General features: G+C 33.5%; 1 protein-coding gene across 1 annotated transcript; it reads left to right on the top strand.

Annotated features, from left to right (window-relative positions):
- Window positions 1-8,952: 8,952 nt before the first annotated feature.
- Window positions 8,953-12,327, top strand: LOC116015373 (ER lumen protein-retaining receptor). Its single transcript, XM_031255415.1, has 6 exons — window positions 8,953-9,233; window positions 10,041-10,306; window positions 10,502-10,617; window positions 11,709-11,782; window positions 11,908-11,971; window positions 12,049-12,327. Exons 1-6 carry the CDS (start codon window positions 9,143-9,145, stop codon window positions 12,083-12,085), a joined length of 648 nt encoding a protein of 215 aa, XP_031111275.1. The 5' UTR covers window positions 8,953-9,142; the 3' UTR covers window positions 12,086-12,327.
- Window positions 12,328-24,201: the final 11,874 nt, after the last annotated feature.

Here is a 24,201-nt window from a genome sequence, read left to right on the forward strand (position 1 = left end):
GGAGGTTAAAATTATGTGTGACAATCAAGTGCTATTGCCATCACCCACAATCCAGTGTTACATTCCAGAACAAAGCATATTGATATTAAGTATCACTTCATCCGAGACCACGTTGAGAAAAAAGGACATCACTTTGGAATATGTTGCAACGGAGGAGCACTAGCAGATATTTTCACAAAAGCGTTATGTGAAAATAGATTCTCTCAACTANTCCAGAACAAAGCATATTGATATTAAGTATCACTTCATCCGAGACCACGTTGAGAAAAAGGACATCACTTTGGAATATGTTGCAACGGAGGAGCAACTAGCAGATATTTTCACAAAAGCGTTATGTGAAAATAGATTCTCTCAACTAAGGTTAGAATTGGGAATGATAGAGTTGGGTTGAATGGTCAAATCTTATCTTCTTGTATTTAGTGCCATGAACTGTTTCGCATGTGAGGGGCGGTTTCATCAACTTTATGGCAGCTTTGGAGTTACACAAGCATTGAATGGTCATTCATATTGCATCCCGTGACTCAACAGTGGTAACCCTATTGGGCTATAAATAAGAAGGGTTTCTTTCAGAAGTTCATACCATCAACTTCCCATGGAGAAAAAGAAAGGAAAAGATGATGTTCCATTCTTTTATAGAGGAAAGAAACCGGCAGTCAAGTCCAAAGATTTTCAAGGAGAAAACTATCCAGAATCAACGAAGGGTGAACAGATTACGGAGCTTCCTGATAATCCAAGCAAAAATCCTATTCCCATCCAAGGTAAATGGATCCCCAAATACGAGGAGATCCACAACGATGGGATACTGGAATCGGGAGAAGAGTCCTGCACAAGAGGGACTCCTACTGCTGCACATTCTGGAAAAGGGCCTTCCTCAACCAAATGGAGAACCAAGGGAAACGGAGAGGAAGACCAGATGGGACTTTCTGAGGTCTGCAGCAGCCAAAGGGATGATCATACCTAATCCAAAGACATTAAGAGGATTAGCGATGAAGATGGTCACTCCCAACTATAGTAAGCAGCTCCGGAGAGAAGAACAAGAAAAGGGAATAGCCACCCCCAGTTCTGTTATTAGACAAATAGGACTTTAGATGGCTAGTTCCTGCCTCAACGATAGATTCCTATTAGGCTGACCAAGGCCAAACAAAAGTTTCTAGGGAATTTAATAGGATATTGATTCATATGTAATGTATCTGGAAATCACTAAATGAACTTAAGGATATGTTCCAAGTGATATCTTTTAAATGAATCAAACTTGTTTCTCTCGCAATCTGTGTTCGAAAGGTAGTTCGAGAGGTCACCCGATCAGTTTGTCTACATACATTATGTCTCGAAGAAGGGTAGTTCGAGAGGTCACTTCGAAAGATAACAAACTGATATCTCTAAAAGGAGGAATAAGGAGGGTTAGGGATCAAAGGGAAGATCCCTAACCAGATCAAGATGGAGGAATAAGGAGGGTTAGGGATCAATCACTCAGGGGGAAGATCCTTAAACTCATGAGGAAGATCATTCACCTTCGAAAGGTGAATTTGATAAGCTCAACGGATATATGAGGTGGAACGGCTATCTTTAGACATAAATGCTAGCCACGTGGTCATCGGTTACTGACGGTTTTTCGCACTTAAGGGCATTATCTTGATTAGTGGGAGCATGCTTATTTTAAAATATCAATACTCCACTGTCTCAAAGCTTAAACCGTTCTATACTTTACCGAAATACCCTTACCAAAATACCGTATAAGCTGACCGTTATCAGGGGTATTTCTGACTTCTTACATCTTTTAAATCAACCGGGATCCTTCCACGGGTCAAACTCTCAACCCTACCCATATATCCAACCCGAATCCGCCTAATATAAAAGCAAAATCCTTCTTCTTTACCCGGATTCAAACTCAAAACCATATACCCAAAATCCCCAAATCCTTAGACGCTGTACACATTCCCTCCAAAACACACAAACTTTCTTCAATGGCGTCTGAATCATCATCTTCTTCATCTTCATCTTCATCCTCCAGTGCATACCAGAGAGAGCTAGACCACATACGCTCTCAGATTAAACAAGTCAAGGCGGGAAGCATCCTTGACAAAGATGGCTTCATCACCCACTCGCCAAATCCAACAATGGCTGAGAGAGTCTTGAAGAAATTTGAGAAGGCAGGACTAATGCGGTACATGACGCATGACTACCGAACCATTCATGACCTCGACTACACAGAATGGTTCGCTCATGCCAAGGTCACGAAGGGCAAGATTGAAAGCCGCTTCAACGAAATAGCCATAACAATCTCTGTGGGTGATTTACGAGCAGCATTCGACTTTGCTACGTCGGAGGAGGCAGTCAAGCACCTATCGGACTACAACATGGATAAGCAGGAGTTTTGGGACAAAATCCGATTGGAGACTGCACCACCCAGAGCATCCTCTGCCCTCCGCAGATTTCATTTGAAGGAGAGGTTTGCCCTAGCCGCCGAGCTCATCATAAAATTCATCCTCGGCAAGGTGTCCGGAACAGACGAAGTCAATCTGGACACTCTGAAAATCCTCCACGCCATCTGGAACAACAACAAGTTGGACTGGGCTCACATCATCTTCGACTGCCTCAAACATCAAGTGCAGAGCTCAGTTTCCAACTCCGACCTGACAATCTACAAAAAGGTTGGTTTTGGCTTTGTTGTTCAATTTCTATTGAGACTGAAGGGCTTCGAACTGAGGGAAGGGCGAGAGGTTCATCGGAATACCTATATGGGTAGAACGAAACCTCAAGCTAAGGCAAAAGGTGCTAAGGATGCATCTTCACCCTCAAAGCCTAAGGGAAGGGGCAAAAGGAAAGCCCCAGCTAAGGAGAAGCGCTCTGATGACGAGCTTTTGGACATCCCAGTCAAGAGGGTTGAATTGAAAAGGAAGGCCAAGAGGACCAAGACTGCTGCTGTCACCCAGGTTCGAGAGGTGACACCGTCCGCTATACAAGTACCATTTGAGGACAGGGCACAAGCCCAGGGGGAACCTCAGGCTACACTGGCCACTGAGGTTGAGAGAGTGCCCCCTACCAAGTCCCTGTCAGGAACTTTAAGTGTTGATATACTTGCTGTTGATGGTGCTGAGGATGTTGATGAATCTGTTGGTTTGCCTCAAGAGGAGGCTCGAGAAGTTGAAGGTACTGGGATCAGTGATCCAGTACAGGGTATTGTTGAGGAACCACGACAGGTGGTTCGAGAGGTAGATATTCCAGCAGCTGAAGATCTAGACTGTGTGGTGGCTGCTGATGGTCAGGGCACTGTGGTCAGGAACCCAGTGCAAGCTTTTCTGAATGATGGGTTGACACATGATCTCTCGGTTGTTCGAGAGATAACTGAACAAGCTGTGGAGTGTGCATCAGCAACAGAAATCCTACCTGCTGACTCTGATGAGCTGAATGCTGAAATCACATCTCGATTGAATCAAAGTGTTGAGAATGTATCGAGTTTGGACGACTTCTCCAGAGTACTTCGCTGGATCAACTGGAGAACAGGTCCCTTTGATCAATTGATCTCAAGAGCAGCAGAGATGGAGGCTGAGGAACGATTTGCACTAAACTGGTTAGATCTCACTGAAATCCCAGCCGACGAGCTTCAAAACCGTGCCCATGAGATGCAAGTAATCAGGAGTAATCTTGGTCGATCTGACAAAGGAAAGGGCATAGCTGTTGATGCACAAGAAGATGAAGCCGAGCCTGAAGAAGATCCTGAACTAGATGCTCAATTTCGAGAGGATATCAGGCTTGCCACAGCAATATCCTTGGGACAAAGTGTAGAACACACGAGAGGTCCAGGAGAGACCTCTGGGGTTGCTCGAGATGATGCTGACACTCCTACTCCAACTGCAGCAATCCCCTTGTCCCAAGTGAGTGAATCTGCTCTAGAAGACCAGGTAGCTTCGAGAGGTGAATCCGAGACCTCTGAAGCACATGAGGTGGCACCTAACTCTGTCTTACTACTGCCACCACCTGAGTCCACACCCTCGAATGCAACAGATGAAGCTCAGACAGTTCGAGAGGGTGAAATTTTGTTGCTCCAACTCCCAGGCTTTCCCATCGATATGGTTAATAGGGAAAGGTGGAGTGCACCAGTTGCTCCTGAAATAATAGATATTCCAGATTCACCAGAGCATACTGAAGTGCAAACAAGTGAGCAACAAGAGCAGAATGAGGAGAACCCTGCTGGTTCGAGAGTTGAGGTTCAAGAAGGTGGAAACCGGGAAGCACCTGCCGATGAATCAACTCCTCCAGTAGATGATCACGTTCCCAGCACTGGTTCGAGAGGTAGTGTTGAGGGGGAACCTCAATCAGATGGAAACCGGGAAGCATCTGATGCAGAGACTCCCACCTTGGCCAATCCTACCTTACCAGCAGCTGAAGCTGAGGCTCCAGGTTCGAGAGGTGAAGAGCAAGAAGTGATCCATCCCTCAGGTGGAAACCGGGAAGCACCTGATATGGAGCTACCTTCGAGCTCTGATCCCAGTGTCCCTGCTGAACCTCAGGAAGTCAGTCGAGAGGTGGAATCACGAATGCAAGTCATGGGTGGAAATCTGGAAGCACCCAAGTCCCCTCCGACTAGAGGTACCACTCAATCTTCTTCTCCTTCTTCTTCTGACTTTGATCAACAGGCCGAACGAGCTTTCATTGGCGAGGTGCGTCAATTCATGGCTGATCAATCTCAGAGGATGGCTCAACTTGAGCATGTACTTGCTGTTGTTCGAAACGCTGCAATACCTGTGACTGGCTCCGGTGACTCCCAAGCCAATCACGAAGAACTTCTCGAACAAGCAGTGTGGGCTGAGAATGCAGCACAAAGGGCTGCGGATGAGGCTGCGGTAGCTCGAGCAGAGACTGAAAGGATGAGAACTGAATTCGCCGAGTTACGAGCAGAACTTCAAGCCCACCAACGCTCAAGTGAACTTCGACAGGATGTGATGCAAACCATACTCACTGACCTGTCGCACCAAATGCCTGCCCAAATCCATGCACTCTTCGACGGTTTGTCCTCCTTACTTTCCCTCCGCTATGATGCCAACAAGGGGGAAAAGAAGACTCAGGGAGGGACTTCAACCAGCAAGAAGAGGGCGGCAAGTGAACCAGCTGGACCTCCTCCTCCTCCAAAAGTTCCAAAGTCAACAAGAAAACAAATGGAGGAAGCTGAAAGAGCAGATATGTTAAGGATCCAGCGTTCACTGGAAATAGGAGAAAGAAGAGAAGAAGACAAGGAAATCAGAAGAAAGAAACAAGAACAACAAACAGCCAAAGAGAAGAGAGACAAGCTACTCCTACAGAGCTACAAGGCAGGGACCAAAGAAGACTCAAACGAATATCTTCATGGAATCATAGTAAGTCTTCTTACCAAAACTGACTTAGCTCTTCATAGCGGTCTCACTCTTCCGGAATGCATCGAATGGTGGAGAGATGGGGTGATTGAAGGCAACTTCATAGGTGAAGCCTTTGTCAATTACCTTCACCTGGATATATCAAACGAATATCTAGAGCAGGTGAACTTTGAAGACCTCCACAAGACACGAGCAGCCATAAACGAGAAGAGGAAAGCGAATAAGCAGTAAGCTCTCGATGTCTACATGCATTCGAATTTGATGTTGTTCTTTATCTTCTCTCTTTTCTGCTAAAGCCCTGTAAAACACTCCTGTTATGATAATATATATATCTTTTGTTGGGGTGTTGCGTGAGTTTGGTTATTCTTGCTTTAGTAGATCAGTTGTCAAACTTACCATATGCGCTGAAAATAAAATCAATGCTTTTTCTTTTTCAAATCAGCCATATAAGTAAGTATAAGTGTTGGCATCATCAAAAAGGGGGAAATTGTTAGGAACATCATGTAATAGGTTTTGATGATACCAACTGTTAAGTAAGAATCCCCAAGTCTCGATACATAGGCAAAACAATGTAAGTTCGATAAGTAAACTAAGAGCGAAAATACAACCGGGTAATTTGAGCTCAACTCGGGAAATATTTAAGCTTAAGGTAAACTTGTTTGAACAACTTAGAAGTTTTCGTGTTGTAAGCAAACAGATAGATCAGAAGCAGGCACGAGACAACTCTGGAGGAATAAGGGTCTACGAGACATCAACTAAGTCTCGAGACACAAGCCAAGTTCGAGAGGTAAGGACCTCTCGATATACCTATCGAGTTCGAGACGTAAAGAATATTCGAGAGATAGACCTCTCGATACATGGGATTGAAACATCAAGTGGTCGAGACATCTTTTATGGTCTCGATAAACCGGCACTTCTCCAAGAGGCTGAATGTTAGTCAACATGTGCAGATAAAATACTCTAAGTTTGGAGAAGAAGAATATCATGGAGATAAAATATTGAAGAGGTGCTGAGCGGGAGGTTTCAAAATGGACGGAAGTGGATGACACGTCAGACCTCCACCACAAACGGTCAAGAAGTGCACCAATCCTGAAGTGGTCAGATTCCCCAAACAAGGAATGATGGGAACATAAAAAGAGTAACTTTATCCAAAAGAAGCAAGTGAAGCATGAACTCAAGAAAGTGGAATATGGAATATTCACTACAAAACAAAAGGCTCAAGTTACAAGACCACTACTCCATGAAAAATGCTGAAATTGTGCAAAGACCCATGTTCGGCGTGGGAGACCAATTTCAAACGGAATAGTTTTCCCTCCAACGGAACTATTCTTCTACTCTCATATATAAGGACGTAAAGACACAGAAGCAAAGGGGGTTGTGAAAGAGGTCAAGAGGTTAACAAGAGGTGTCTGATAAAAACGTTCCAGTGCAAAGTGCTTAACTTAGAATATCATCCTGATATTCAATACAGCGAGAGAACACATCTTAGTGTTCGAAGAGAGTTACAAAGCTAAACTGTCATACATCCAGAAGGTGACCAAAGCTGCTCTACATCAAAGTTGATTCAACGATAGCTTGTGGTCAGATTGGAGATTGTTACATTCAACTGTGACTATCAACAACGTCTTGCTTTGGATTAAGCAAGGGAGGTGGAGTATCCTGGCTGCTGTCCGAGCGAAAGAAACCTGAGGCTTGACGCGGGCTTGGTGATCAAAGGTCAAGTGCTCGAGAGGTGGAGTAACGAGAAGCGGGGCGAAAAACCTGAGGCTTGAGGCGGGCTTCGTGATCAAAGCTCAAGCGCTCGATATTGTACTAAATAAGGAAAGTTTTTAGTGCAATCCTTCCAGGGAGTTTCTGGAAGAAGAGTGGACGTAGGCGGGTTGGCCGAACCACTTAAAAATCTCTCTTGCATTTACTTACTGTTTTCATCTCTCGCTAACTTCTCGATTGCACTGCATATAATCACACCTCTCGAACTAACTAAAACTCGTGCTAACTAAAAGGGGATAACATTTCCGCTGCGCATAAAACTTTGTCTTCACCTCGTGAGGTATCGAACCTAAACATCCTAAGTTCAATACACACGAGAGGTCGAAAAGATTTGCAAAATCTTATACAAGTCTATTCACCCCCCCCCCCTCTAGACTTGTACCCCATCCCCTTGGGACCAACACAATACACTAGGCTTGGGCCACATGGACCGGCCCAAGAGAGCAACTGGATCGAGAAGGCCCAAGAAGGAGACCTAGCGCAGAGCTACTAAAGAGTTCGATAAGGATTGAACTTAGCATTTGTAATATTAGCAAGATTAGGGCTTATTTATAATATAATAGGAACTCTCAAGTAGTCCATGATTCTTATTCCTTGTAGGGCTTTAGGCCCAAAATATGTATAAATGGACCCCTCATATACGAAAAATGAGAACAATTCTTAGCAATACAATACCTATATTCGACCCATATATTTTCCTGCCACTATTCTTTACTGAAATACTCAATTTATGATGAACCAGTCTCAACAAAACCATCAAATGATATATGAATAATATTATTTATTAAAATAATAATATAATATTTTGTACTGCAATATATAACTTAGGGTGTGTTCGGTAACCCGGAAAATGATTTCCGAAAATCATTTTCCGGGCTTTTGATTTTTGGCAACATCCGGAAAATGTGGTCAACGGAAAACATTTTCCATTGACCATGGAAAATGACTTCCCGACAAAAAATTCGGAAGTCATTTTCCGAAAATGGCAAATGGCTTCGTGCGATCTTTTTTTGTAAAAAAAAAAAATTATTTGTAATTTCTAATAAATATTATTAGTTTATATATTTTTATATTTTATTCAAAATATAAAAATATATAATTATACATTTCTACTCATTTTCCACTCATCTTCCGAAAAATGAAACAAACACACACAGATAGTTTTAGTACATTCAAACACCGAAAATGAACTCATTTTCCGAAAAATGATTTCAGAAAACATTTTTTAGAAGTCATTTTCCTGCTTTCCAAACACACCCTTATTAAACATATACTCCGTAAATAAACATAAATCAATCATTAACTTTGGTACACTTTTACATGGCATTTGGTTGGGAGTAGGGAATTAGGGGGGAAAAGTATTGTAATTCAGTGGAATTACAATTCAATGAATAAAGTAGGAATTGAAATTACAGTGTTTGGTATGTAGAAATAGGAGTACATGAAATTGAAAGGTAAGAAGCGACAAAATGACTAAAATGCCCTTATGCTGTGGTAGATGTTGTAGTAATAGTAGTAGTAATAATAATAATAATAATAATAATTCATTGAAATAATAATAATAATAATAATAAATTTAAAAAAAAAGAAAAAAAAAAAGACAAAGAGTATAAGAGGAGGGACAAAATTGTCTTTACACCAACAAATTACCCTTCCTTTCCATCGAATTGCAATTCATGGGGCATCATTCGAAGGGAATTGCAATTCTGCGAAATTGCAATTCGCTCCAACCAAACACTGTAGTTTGAAAATTTACTGAATTGCAATTTACCCCCAAACTATATCCAACCAAACATGCCATTATAAGTTTTGTAAATTTACCAATTTTGTCTATCTCATTTCAGATCTCGAACAACGATTTGATTGGACAAGACACGCAAGTTTTTATTTTATTTTATTTCAATATTTGGAAGTGTTGCTTGGATCTACCGAGATCTGGTTCAGAACAAGACGTTTCTGGGCATTTTTCTGGTCGATCCAGCGAGGTGAAAGAGCCGAAGAGGGGTTTTCAGAACGGTAAGATGAATATATTCAGATTAGCAGGGGACATGACCCATTTGGCCAGCGTGTTGGTTTTGCTTCTCAAGATCCATACCATCAAATCTTGTGCCGGTATGTTTTTTTTTTTTTTTTTAGATCCACATTCTAGAACCTTTCGCGAATTTGTATGTTCTATGCATAGGTTTCTTCATTTGTCGAATCTGGTTTGTGAGATATTGATGAGCCTAATGATGCGGATTTCTGTTGGGGTGTTTTTATAGCTGTTGAGCTTGGGGGGGGGGGGGGGTTGTGTTTTTGTTGATTGCTGTTGATGTTCATCTTTCTAGTTTTGTCGTTATGAATTGTGGGCTTGATGCTTTTGAATTTTCATTTTAGAGTTAGCACTGTGCTTTTTGTTGGGTTGGGAGTTCTGTATAAATTGACTAATAGATGTAAATGTGGCTGAAACATGACCCATTGGAAGACTGCAAGATGCAGTGAGAGTACTAGTTCCATATTATTTGGACAGATTTTGCTATCTTAGATAGAGCTTATGGGTAAATGTGTAATGCGACTACATCAGGGTTTAGTAGTAGAACTCAATTGAACCAATTTGGTGCAAGATTTCCAGGTTCAGTAAACATATCTTTCACAGTAAATCTAGTATGAAGATTTAGTTCTAGTTTTAATGTTGTAGCGCATCATGATTATAAACATGCTATAAGAAAAAAGATTATATTGAGTCAAGTTTTTATTTTACCTGTGCTGGACACAAATTGATGATTAGTTGTGGCAAGGTAAATTGAGGGTGCTGGAAGTTTGCTCTATGTGGTTAAAATTGTTCTGTTTCTTGAGGATATTGTAACTATGCATAAATTTATAAAGCAATTTCCAGCCTCTTAGCATGTTATTTAATATTGAATACCTTGTGATGTGCAGGTGTTTCTCTAAAGACACAAGAATTGTATGCTATGGTTTTTGCTGCTCGCTACTTGGATATATTCACAGACTATGTCTCTCTCTATAATACTGTAATGAAACTGATATTCTTAGGAAGCTCTTTCTCAATTGTGTGGTACATTAGGCGTCACAAAATTGTTCGGAGATCATATGACAAAGACCAAGATACTTTTCGCCACCTTTTCCTAATCCTCCCATGTTTACTTTTGGCGCTGTTCATAAATGAGAAGTTTACCTTCAAAGAGGTATTCCCATGCTCCTTTAAGGATAGATTATATGCTTTCTTCAATAAAGTTTTGATGGGTATTGTGTTCAAATTCTCAAAACACACTTGTAATACAAAATTATATCGCACACTATTACATATAAATGTGGTGTTGTGTACATTCCATCTTTCATTTGTTTTCATAATAAAGTATAGATGTCATATGATTTACTAGGTTATGTGGACCTTCTCTATTTATTTGGAAGCTGTTGCCATCCTGCCTCAGCTGGTCTTGTTGCAGAGGACAAGAAATATTGACAACTTAACTGGCCAATACGTTTTACTCTTGGGGTGAGTTCTGATTCTTGATTATATCAGTCAACACCTATAACAATGTTCTCCTTAATCTTCAACTTTAATGCTCTCAATAAAGCACTCATTTTAACATGAATGCTTTTCGTTTTTAGGATGTTTTTTTTTTTAAAAATTTTTTTTTTTAAAAATTTTTTTTTTTATATATATGGGATGGGGGGTTGTGAACATATTTTTCACCAATGTAAAGAGTTCAAGACATATGTATTGTGTCGATAATTATACTAATCTGAATATTGTAAGATGTTTTTGCTTAATGATTCAACATCAAACATTCAGTGTAGACTATCTTTAACTAATCTAAAAATTAATAAGTGTGAATGAAGATTTACCCTTCATTTATGTCTGTTTTTTCCGTTACGTTTTTTTTTTAATACATTATGCTATAAGAGTTGTAATATACAATATTTTAGTCAAAAATACGCCTAACATTACAACTTCCGTTATCTTTTCCAACTATTGTTGCCATGTACATGCATTCACCATATATTTTCTTAAAATATAAATATCAAATTTATAAAAATGGTTTACAGTATTATTATTTTTATTATTATTATTATTATTATTGTTGTTGTACAATATTATAAATAACTAAATCTAAAGAAATATAAGATTTTAATATAGAGTACTAATATTGCACATTGATTTTTTGTTGCGCATAGCGCATACTAAATACTAGTTATTAGAATCATAAGAGCCAATAAAGTAGGGGTGCATCTTACATTCTTCTTGTGGTATGATCTGAAAATCTTGTAGTTTACAGGTATTACTAATACAGCTATTCTTAATATAATGAGGCACCCTATCCCTTGATGTTGAGGATAGCAGGATACTAGAATATTGCTGTAAGCCTGCAAGTGACATTTTGGGTTTGTGGGTCTTTGACTCAGGACTCTAAACATAACTTTACACCTTGTTTTTCACCATCTTATTTTCATATTCTACCTCCTTACCGTGCGTATTGCTCGCTTACTTTTTCTTTTTGGTTTTATTTTTAATGAAATTATCGAATTATTGAATACAGAGTAGTTAAATTTAATGCATGTTTTCTTTTCCTGTTGTAATTGCAGTGCGTATCGTGCCTTGTACATTTTAAACTGGATTTATCGCTACTTCACGGAGCCTCATTATGTCCATTGGATAAGTATGTGGTTTATGCACTTACTCCCCAGTCCCCACCATCATATTCAGTTTCAATTGTTTATATGAAAATGTATGTATGTATGTGTAACGCTGTTTTGTTATTGATGATCCATCCATCAAATGCAGCTTGGATATCAGGACTTGTTCAGACATTGCTTTATGCTGATTTCTTCTATTATTACTTCCAAAGGTAAGGCTTTAATTGCATCTGGTGTTTTCATAAACTGCATTTGAATCTACTGCTCATACCTACTATGATGGATGCAGCTGGAAAAATAACACAAAACTCGAGTTGCCAGCTTGAGCCTCCAAAGTCCAAAGAAAGAAGCATCAAATGAATGAATGTTTCAGTTTGTTACGGATGCATACTTGCTTGATTTTGAACGAACATTTAGCGGCGTAGGTGAAACATAGATAGATCCATCTCTACAAACTACATCACATGTACAATGCAAAGCGCCATGAATTCTTTAACATCATGCTTCTCTTGCTACTCTCATTCACTTCACATCATAAAACTATACTCCGCACCGGACTCTGTGAATATTTGTCACTGCACCTTTTCTGATGGAATATATATATATATATATATATATATATATAGAATTCTGCTCATATGCGGTCAATGTCCGATTGTCATCCAACGACGGCCAATAGCTTAACACACCATGTATAACTCAAAAATGGCCAATAGCTTAGCACACCATGTATCACTCAAAAATATGCACCATAGAATACTAAAAAAATGCACCACATAATAGCACGTAATATATCTGTTGATGGGTCTATTGAACCTGTTGATGGGTTTATTGAACTCGCTGATGGGTTTGACACCCCGTTAAATGCACCACGCATCACTCAAAATGCACCACAAAGCATTAGAAAATGTACCACAGAGCACTCAAAAATGCACCATACATCACTCAAAAATGCACCACAAACTAGCACGAAATGCTCTATTGAACCCGTCGACGGATTTGACACTCTCATTGAATTGTGCAAAACTAACACTACATATCACACAAAAATGCACCACAGAGCACTAAAAAATGCACCATAGAGTAATTAAATGCACCACAGAGCACTAAAAAATGCACCATAGAGTAATTATAAATGTACCACACACTACCACATAATAATATATATATATATATATATATATATATAGGACTCCGTTTAGGTATATATATATATATATATATATATATAGGACTCCGTTTAGGTGAGAATTGGTAGTCTAGGAGAGAACTAAGAACCACTTAGCGCCGCCCACGTGTCTGAATTTAACGGATTAGAAACACTAATTTTAAAAAAATGCGGTAACATTTTCTCAAATAATTGACCATTGAAATGCAAATAAATTGTGTTAAAAATGCAAGTAGCAGTTTTATATGGTGCACCTAAGTGCAAGTAAAATGTACAATGATCATCAATATTAAGTGTACCAAACATTATCATTAAGTGCACCTATGTGAAAGACTTTATCATTAGGTGCACGAATGTTATTAAGGGAAATTACATGCACTTCTAAGTAATTATACTTGCAAACTTGCACAAGTTACTTGCACTTGTAACATATTTTACGTGCACCAAAGTTTGCGTTATTTACGAAAATGTTACCTGTTATTTATTTATTTTTTTTTAAATTACATCTGATTCAGTGATTTTGGATACGTGGACGGTTGTGAGTTATTCTTAGCTCTCTCCTGGACAACCGTTTAATTTACAAGTTTAGGATTAAACGTGACAAAATCATTATATTCGGAGGATCTGAGACGGTATTAACTCATATCCGTGGTCCAAGTAACATCATATGGTCCTTCAACTTTCAAAATTTTATCAACCCCGGTCCTTTTAGAAGGACCACGACTGGTTAAAATTTGATAGTTGAACGACCATGGATGATTAGCTTGGACCCACGCATGATTATAATTTGAAAATCGAAGGACCATTGAAGTTTAATTTGAAAGTTTAGGATTAAACGTCAAAAGATCATTATACTCGGAAGATTGGAGATGGTATTGAACTCATATACATACATACATACATATATATATATATATATATATATATATATATATATATATATATATATATATATATATATATATATGCCCTTATTCACGTGAGGCCGGACACCCATTAATAGAGGGCTATGAGAACAAATCATATCCATCCATCCATATATACTACACGGCTAAGATCATGCAAATTCAACAAGGAAGGTCACGCTAGAAATTTTAAAATTAAGCCAAAATATTAGTAATGAGGGCAAAGAAGAGATTTGATACCAATCATAATTAATGAAGAATTTTAATTAGCAATAATAGAGTTGGAGTTGAACTACAATTATGGTAGACACGCCTTTCACTACTATTCGACGAGTGGTGCGACTGGAAAGTAGAGGATGGACGACGCCACTACAACAATGGAGGCAACTGGACCAACACAACTGAATTCTACCATGGATAACGAGGAGCGATGGGTTTCTGAGCACGAATTTGGGTCGTCAAACATTAACGGTAAGTTACGCAAACCATCATAAAGTTATGGGTGATTGATGCAATACATCATTGTGAATCGTTATATGAATTCATCTTAGACAGATACGAGTGTTTTTCCCTAAATTTGGTGAGCCCGCAGATAATCTAATTGTTAAAGTTGTTTGCCATTAGGTAGTAATGTGTGTGCCCATTATTTGTTAATTGTGTGCCGCCTCTGGAAATAAATTGTATTATTCGTATATTTACTCAATTTGTAAAGAGAAAACGTAGATAATTTACTCTTAATGGTATTTTTAAAAAAAAGTAGTAGAAATTCGTATATCTTGAATTTTACCAGATCAGATACGATTTTTATCAATAAATTACAATGTGAATGTTGGTACAAACTCCAGTTGTGTATATTTGTGTACTGATATTCAGCGAAATGGGTGCCCTATATAAGTTAATTCTACACCTGCATGGCACTATCAAAGGGGAACAAAGCAGAGATGCAACAAATGTTGGACTTGATTCAAGACCACATGTAACACCCCACATTTTCTCAATATTATTAATTTAATTATAGTATTTTAAAAAGAGCTTATTTTCTTATTATTAAATGTTTTGGTAAAATGTTACTAAATCTAACTAGTATTTTCGCCCGTGCATTGCACGGAATGAATTTGTTATAATATTTTAAGAATATTTGGATCGATATACCATTATATAAATTATAAAATCGAATATTATATAGTGCAATTGATGAAATTAGTTGGATTGATTATGTTTTCTGATGTTTTCTTTGCTTGAATGAGAGCAAATTTGATTCACGGATAAATTTTTGTATTATTTATTTAGATAATAAAATTAAAGATAATTTTTTTAAATATAATATTGAATATTTACATTTATTTGATTATAAGATTAGTGCAAAAGTATCCCTCAGTTTTTTTTTTTTGAAAATAAGTATCCCTCAGTTAATTGAATAATATATGACTTGTTTGTTTACAATTATCTTAAAAAGATCTATATTTAATATAACTTAAGTAATTATATTATTACAAAAATAAATATGGAAAAATGAGAAATAATTTAACTTTAATTATTACGAAGTATAAAAATAAATTCAATGACCAATATTTAGCTTAATTACCATAATAATTATTAGGCAATTATTATTAGTCAATTACACTAAATTCATTATTTTTCGTTAATAGGAATATCAATTCGTATATACAAAAATTATTATTATTATTATTATATATTAAATATGTTCGACCTTCTGCAGTGTTCATGTCACACGTGTACTAATTAATTTGATCAACAACATCTAAAGTTGGTGAGGGGATTGCTCAACCTTCTAGTTAATAAATATTAATTATTATGGAGTACTATTTATTAATATAATTAATAATTAATATAATTAATTAATTAATATTTAATTTATATAATTATAATAATATAATTGCATATTATATTTCCAATGAAATATTAATATATTCATTTTATTTTTCCTAATATTTTAATTTCCTTTTGAATATATTCATTTCCTTTTTCCTTTATAAAAAGAATTATTGATTTTCATTCATTTTTCCTTCATAATTTTTTCGTAATATTTCATTTGTTGGTACTAATTTTTTTGTAGGGAAAGCTATGATATATTTCCAGTGAAATATCAATATTTTCATTTTGTATTTCCTAATATTTCATTTCATTTTAAATATATTCATTTCATTTTTCCTTCATAAAAAGAATTAATATTGATCTTCATTCCTTCTTCCTTCATAATTTTTTCCTATTATTTCATTTGTTGGTTACTAATTTTTTCATATGGAAAGTTGTGTTATATTTCCAGTGAAATATTAATATATTTTCGTTTTCTAATATTTCATTTCCTTATAAATATATTCATTTCCATTTTCCTTCATAAAAAATTAATATTCATTTCCATTTTTTTCCTTCATAATTTTTTCCTAATATTTTATTTGGTGGTTACTAATTTGTGTGTAGAGAAAGTTGTGTTATATTTCTAGTGAAATATTAATATGTTGATTTCATTTTTTCTAATATTTCATTTCCTTTTGAATATATTTATTTCCTTTTTCCTTCATAAAAAAAATTAATATTATTTTACATTCATTTTTCCTTTATAATTTTTTCCTAATCATTCATTTGGTGGTTACTAATTTTTTTTGTAGGTAAAAGTTGTGTTATATTTCCAGTGAAATATTAATATATTCATTTTATTTTTCATAATATTCCATTTTCGTTTTAGTATATTCATTTTCTTTTTCCTTCATCAAAAAATTAATATTGCTTTCCATCCATTTCTTTTTCATTGGCCTGATTCCTTGCCAATTAGTAAGAAAATATTAATAATAGATTCCTTGCCAATTGGTAATATTTATTTTCTTTTCGTTCATAAAAATTTATTTTTAAGTTCCATATGAGTAAAAAGTAATATAATTATAAAAATATAATTGTTGAATATATTTTTAGTGAAATATTAATAAATTTATTTTTTCTCATTCTAAATAATTAATATAATTATAATTATAATATAATTTTTGATTATATTTCCAGTGAAATATGAATATATTCATTTCATTTTTCCTTCATATATTCATTTCCATTTCTTCTTCCTTCATAATTTTTTGTTAATATTTCATTTGGTGGTTACTAATTTTTGCATAGGGAAAGCTATGTTATATTTATAGTGAATTTTTATCATTAATCTTCTTTTTCATTTGGCCTGATTCCTGTGCCAATTAGTAACATTAGTAACATAATATTAATAATAGATTCCCGTGTGTAATATTTATTTTCTTTTTCATTCATAAAAATATTTTAATATTCATTTCCATATAATTAATAAGTAATATAATTATAAAAATATAATTGCCAATTATANCTTTTTTCCTTCATAATTTTTTCCTAATATTTTATTTGGTGGTTACTAATTTGTGTGTAGAGAAAGTTGTGTTATATTTCTAGTGAAATATTAATATGTTGATTTCATTTTTTCTAATATTTCATTTCCTTTTGAATATATTTATTTCCTTTTTCCTTCATAAAAAAAATTAATATTATTTTACATTCATTTTTCCTTTATAATTTTTTCCTAATCATTCATTTGGTGGTTACTAATTTTTTTTGTAGGTAAAAGTTGTGTTATATTTCCAGTGAAATATTAATATATTCATTTTATTTTTCATAATATTCCATTTTCGTTTTAGTATATTCATTTTCTTTTTCCTTCATCAAAAAATTAATATTGCTTTCCATCCATTTCTTTTTCATTGGCCTGATTCCTTGCCAATTAGTAAGAAAATATTAATAATAGATTCCTTGCCAATTGGTAATATTTATTTTCTTTTCGTTCATAAAAATTTATTTTTAAGTTCCATATGAGTAAAAAGTAATATAATTATAAAAATATAATTGTTGAATATATTTTTAGTGAAATATTAATAAATTTATTTTTTCTCATTCTAAATAATTAATATAATTATAATTATAATATAATTTTTGATTATATTTCCAGTGAAATATGAATATATTCATTTCATTTTTCCTTCATATATTCATTTCCATTTCTTCTTCCTTCATAATTTTTTGTTAATATTTCATTTGGTGGTTACTAATTTTTGCATAGGGAAAGCTATGTTATATTTATAGTGAATTTTTATCATTAATCTTCTTTTTCATTTGGCCTGATTCCTGTGCCAATTAGTAACATTAGTAACATAATATTAATAATAGATTCCCGTGTGTAATATTTATTTTCTTTTTCATTCATAAAAATATTTTAATATTCATTTCCATATAATTAATAAGTAATATAATTATAAAAATATAATTGTTGAATATATTTTTAGTGAAATATTAATATATTCATTTTATTTTTCATAATATTCCATTTTCGTTTTAGTATATTCATTTTCTTTTTCCTTCATAAATCTTAATATTATTAATATAATTTTAATAATCTAATTGTCAAAATAAATTCAATTCCTTTTTTTGTTCAATTTTCAATCAAATATTAATATTAATTTATTTTTTTAAATGGCCTAAATTCCGTGCCGTTTAATTTTCAGTTAATTATTTTTTAATATTCTTTTTTTTTTATCTATAATTTCACCTATGAACATGGTATGAATAAACGAATAAAACAACTACATATTCAAAGTAATGTAAAACCATGAAATGTTAATATTTAAACAAATTACACAAATTTAAAATTTGAAATCTTTAATGCCCAAAAACATAAAATGACAATGATTTCAACAGGAAAATATTCTATTAATTGCTTCTCAACTTTCACATCTCTTAACAAATCCATTATCCTTTGCATCACATTGCTTATTAGGCTCCAAATATCTACATTTGTAATTAAAGAATCAAGAGAGCTGGAAATATAAGATTTCAAATATGAACGAATAGTTAAAAAAATTAATTAAAAAAGAATAGTTAATACTTAGAATAAAAGTTGTAGTTATTTGACAAATTAGCTTACCTTTCGACAATTGAAGCTACCAACAATTAACTCTCGCGCTTGTGATTGCAAAATATAAGAACCTGCAATGAATTTAACAAAAAAAAAAAAAGATAAGATAAGAACAATAAAAAAAAAAACAGAAAACGTGTCACACTTTTTTGGAGAAGGGTGGTTCTTCCTATGTACATTGATGCTTTCACAAACGAAAAACAACAGAACTAAGAGAGATTAAAATTGGTGGTGGTGGTTGACTGAGTTTTTTCTTGTATTTATAGCCATAAAGAGAGAGAGGCAAGTTATTACTGGTAATTGGTAATAATTGGTAATTGGTAATTGGTAATTCATTTGATTGCCATTCATATGTTTTCACCATTAACGTAATAATAACATATCTTTTGGTAATAATTGGTAATTGGTAATAAATAAATGGAATTGCAAACAAATAGGTATTAGAATATAATATATATGGAATTCAATTATAATTAATAGAATTCCATACAATTATAACTAATATATTTTTATATATTATTATATAGATATAGATTATTATTTCTACCATAATAAATAAATAAATAAATCTATACCATAAACATTTGTTAGTGGTATTACATTAATGCATGTATATGTATTAATCTATAAAATACAAATATACTATCATAATAATTAATTACCATAAACAATTTTCAGTGGTATTACATTAATGCACGTATATGTATTAATCTATAAAATATAAATATACTATCATAATAATTAATTACTATAAACAATTTTCAGTGGTATTACATTAATGCATAATTACTAATATATTATGATTACCATAATTACTAATATTATGATAGAATAATATTAATTAATTATAATTAGAATAATAATTACCATATTACTAAAATGCCCCTACGTTTGGGCGGGAAATTTTGGAGGAGGATAATGCTTTTATATATAGTATAGATTATATGTGACGAATGAGCTTATAAATAAAATATTTTAAAGTCCTTATCTCAAGTTATTTGATACAAAATATTTATATATTTATTTATGGTTTTAAAAGTCCTATTTAAGGGATACATTTATTTATCCAAATTTTAACCCAAAAGTCTATCTGAGACGAACATGTGACCCTTATATAGTTATATCATTGTTTTGAGCCTAAGTTCGAACTTAAACTAAACCTAACCTCAAATGATTTAATTCCTAAGCCTAAATAATACTTCTTGAGTCCAATTGTTTTTGTTTGGCCCAAGCCCAAGACAAATTTTAACCCTAGGCATGTATATATATCAATCATTATTGTGTGCACCATGGTCCACATAACTGTGTGGACCATACTACTAAATAATGTACATTCAATATAAAAATAATGTACATTCAGTATAAAAATAATGTACATTATATTCAGGGGATGTACATTATTTGTGTACTGAATGTACATTATTTTTATAGTATAAAAATAATGTACATTCAGTACAAAAATAAAGTACATTTAGTACATTAAAAATGTACATTTGATTATGGTCCACATAGTTGTGTGGACCATGGTCCACATAGTTGTGTGGACCATGGTCCACAAAATAATTTGCCTTATACACTAAATGTACATTGGCTTCTTCATCAATGTTCATTGCCAAAAACCCCCAAATCAGTAGCCCTTTATTCATATCTCTCTCCCGTCTTCACTCTGCACTAGTACTGTCAAAGCGGGTCGACCCGCCCCACAGCGGGCCAAATTTTAGGCGGACTTTTGCTGGCCGGCCCGTTAGGCCCACGGGCCAGAATTTGTGTAACCCTAGCCCGCCCCGCGCGGGTTCGCGGGCCCCGCGGGCTTTTTCATCTTTTTTTATTTTTTACTTTTTATTTTTTTATTTTAATATATGTAATATATATATTCACAGTGTGTGAATATATAATATATATATATATATATATATATATATATATATATATATATATATATATATATATATATATATATTCACAGTGTAGTGAATATATATATATTCACAGTACATACATATAATATTTAGGATTAAATTTAAGATTAGGAGTATTTAATATATATATATATATATATCTATATATATATATATATATATAGATATATATATATATATATATTAAATACTCCTAATCTTAAATTTAATCCTAAATATTATATGTATGTACTGTGAATATATATATATTCACTACACTGTGAATATATATATATATATATATCTATATATATATATATATATATAGATATATATATATATATATATTCACAGTGTAGTGAATATATATATATTCACAGTACATACATATAATATTTAGGATTAAATTTAAGATTAGGAGTATTTAATATATATATATATATATATATATATATATATATATATATATATTATTTTTAAAAAGAATTTTTTTACTTAGCCCGGGAATTAAAGGATTATTTGATGATGATAAGTGTAGCTATGGATGGACATGATGGTGTGGAATTGATGATGGTGGTATGGTACATGAGTTATTGGTGAATAGATTATTTGATGACGATGCTAAGCATGATTATGGATGGGGTTTAATTAAGTACTATTAGTTATGGATTATTGACGGTTAGTATTTAATTTTTAATGGATTAAGGATGAGTAATGGATAAAGGTTGGCTAATAATTATTTAAAGATGATTATGAGGTTATAATGATTCTATAAAATGAATGGGGGTGGACTCATGATGTTAATGATTATTGATAATGGTGGTTGGGTGTGGAAGATAGAATTAATATATGGTTGTTGTTGTTAAGGTTTGATTAAGACGATGAAGTGATAATGATCTAAGGGTGATTATGATGATAATGGTTAATATTGGAGTATTGGACTAAAGAGGGCTAGTGATGGGCTAATTGTATGATATGGATTAAATACTATCATTAATAATAGTATTGGTAAGTGATTAAAGTATAGATTGGTTCACAGGTTCCTTGTCGTTATGCTTGGCCTAAGAGTGAGCTTGAGATTGGACGTGTTTGGCTTTGAGAGCTTAGCTTTGAGGTAAGTTTCTATGTCCGTCAAAACTATATTTCCCTATCAAATGTGCTATTTATCTAATTGAGTGTCCTTATTTCCCTATCAAATGTGCTATTTATCTAATTGAGTGTCCTTAAATATTTTGAAAATGTGTTTGGGTTTAAAAGTGTGATAAATAGCAATGTATATATCTTTTGGTGTTACCTTATGATTTATAAACTACGAATAGGTGTACATGTATTTATTGATGATGTTATGGTGAATTATGAGAGTATGCAACTATACTATTTTTAGGAAGTGCAAACCATAATTATTTTGAATGGTATAAGCTATATTATGATTGGAGGATAAATCCTATGTTTGATGTAAATCCTATTTTGGAAATGTATATATTTTATATATACTCTATCTTGTTTTGGGAAGTGTATTTGAATAGCCTACGGGATATGGAAAATATCTATGAAAACTATTTTGGAAGAATATTACTATCTTGGAGGAATTATATACTAATGTACCTATTTTTGGAGAATATACTTATGTTTATAATCTATATGAAGGTTATCTATATTTTTATTATTGGAGGTTACAGGAATCTTGGGCTGCGGTCCAAATTATTGTGAGCACTTAGAGTTGCGGTTCTATTTGCTTTTGATATGAGAACCTAGGGCTGCGGTCCTATTGGTTATTGATTGGGTGGGTAACCTGGTAGCAAATATCCTGGGTTACTAGGGCTAGTAACTACCTTTGGGGCTTGGAATCCCCGGGGTGTGCGCACTTAGGTTTCTAGTTCCTGTTTCCATTTATATTGTATAGGTGCGAAGGTTCGGTAGTGGAGGTAAGCTCCGTTCCTATCCTCCTATTGGTGATTTGAGTACCTCCATACTTATGTTTTACTTGTTGATTTAAATATAAACTAAGAATTGTTGGATACCTCCACTTGAGCAATATTATGCTATTTTTGTATTCGAGAATGAGACTTGGGTTATCTATGACTATGAATACATGTTGAGAAGGATAAGGAGAAAAGCTATGTTTTGAAATGACTATATGGTTGTGAATTCCTCCTTATATTTATATACATTCAAATCTATTTGGAAAGTGATTATTTGTAGAACTATACCTTTAAATGTTGTTGAGAAGTATTGAGAAATACTATTTTATACTCCGTACTTATTATCTTGAAAGTGAGCAGTGATGTTTTATAAAGGTATTATGTTGTTTTAATCGTATGAAGTATTTCTCTAAGACCTATTACTTATATGAGCTTATTAATACTTTGAGTAGAGTGTGTTTTATTCTTAACTATTTAAGTTATGTGTGGAAAACGATTTTTGAAAAGACTTATATTATGTATCTTTGGTGTGAGTCAAATTCTTTTACTGAATGGTTCCAAAACCTATTTACAAGGTATATCTATTTTCAAAAATATATATGTACTTATTTTACTGAGCGGGGTAGAGCTTACTTAGCATTATATGATAATCCTTTTACTTCTTATTTTCCAAACCTTGACATCACGTTTGGTTCACGGAATGAATTTAGAGGGAATATGAATGTTATTTCATAGGGAATGGAATAGGTAAGGAATAGAACATGAATTGTATTCTATTGTTTGGTTCGCTGAAGGAATAGACTTTAGGAATTGTATTCCAACGTTTGGTTGGTTAAAGGAATAGAAATGGAATGTATGTTTAAAAGACATAAATACCCTTATACAAAAATTATTACTATTATTATTATTATTATTATTATTATTATTATTATTATTATTATTATTATTACATAAGATTTTTATATAATATTATTCTATAGCAATTACAATATTAAAAAATATCTATAAATTATGAAGTAACATAAAAATAAAAATAACTTATGAACCAANGCATGATTATGGATGGGGTTTAATTAAGTACTATTAGTTATGGATTATTGACGGTTAGTATTTAATTTTTAATGGATTAAGGATGAGTAATGGATAAAGGTTGGCTAATAATTATTTAAAGATGATTATGAGGTTATAATGATTCTATAAAATGAATGGGGGTGGACTCATGATGTTAATGATTATTGATAATGGTGGTTGGGTGTGGAAGATAGAATTAATATATGGTTGTTGTTGTTAAGGTTTGATTAAGACGATGAAGTGATAATGATCTAAGGGTGATTATGATGATAATGGTTAATATTGGAGTATTGGACTAAAGAGGGCTAGTGATGGGCTAATTGTATGATATGGATTAAATACTATCATTAATAATAGTATTGGTAAGTGATTAAAGTATAGATTGGTTCACAGGTTCCTTGTCGTTATGCTTGGCCTAAGAGTGAGCTTGAGATTGGACGTGTTTGGCTTTGAGAGCTTAGCTTTGAGGTAAGTTTCTATGTCCGTCAAAACTATATTTCCCTATCAAATGTGCTATTTATCTAATTGAGTGTCCTTAA

This window comes from Ipomoea triloba, chromosome 4, assembly GCF_003576645.1.
Source record: "Ipomoea triloba cultivar NCNSP0323 chromosome 4, ASM357664v1".
In the NCBI taxonomy this organism is placed as follows: domain Eukaryota; kingdom Viridiplantae; phylum Streptophyta; class Magnoliopsida; order Solanales; family Convolvulaceae; genus Ipomoea; species Ipomoea triloba.

Coding starts and splice junctions, on each gene's coding strand:
- LOC116015373 (XM_031255415.1), top strand. CDS start 9,143: ATGAATATATTCAGATTAGCAGGGGACATGACCCATTTGGCCAGCGTG. Junction 9,234..10,040: donor TACCATCAAATCTTGTGCCG/GTATGTTTTTTT, acceptor TGTGATGTGCAG/GTGTTTCTCTAAAGACACAA. Junction 10,307..10,501: donor AGAAGTTTACCTTCAAAGAG/GTATTCCCATGC, acceptor ATGATTTACTAG/GTTATGTGGACCTTCTCTAT.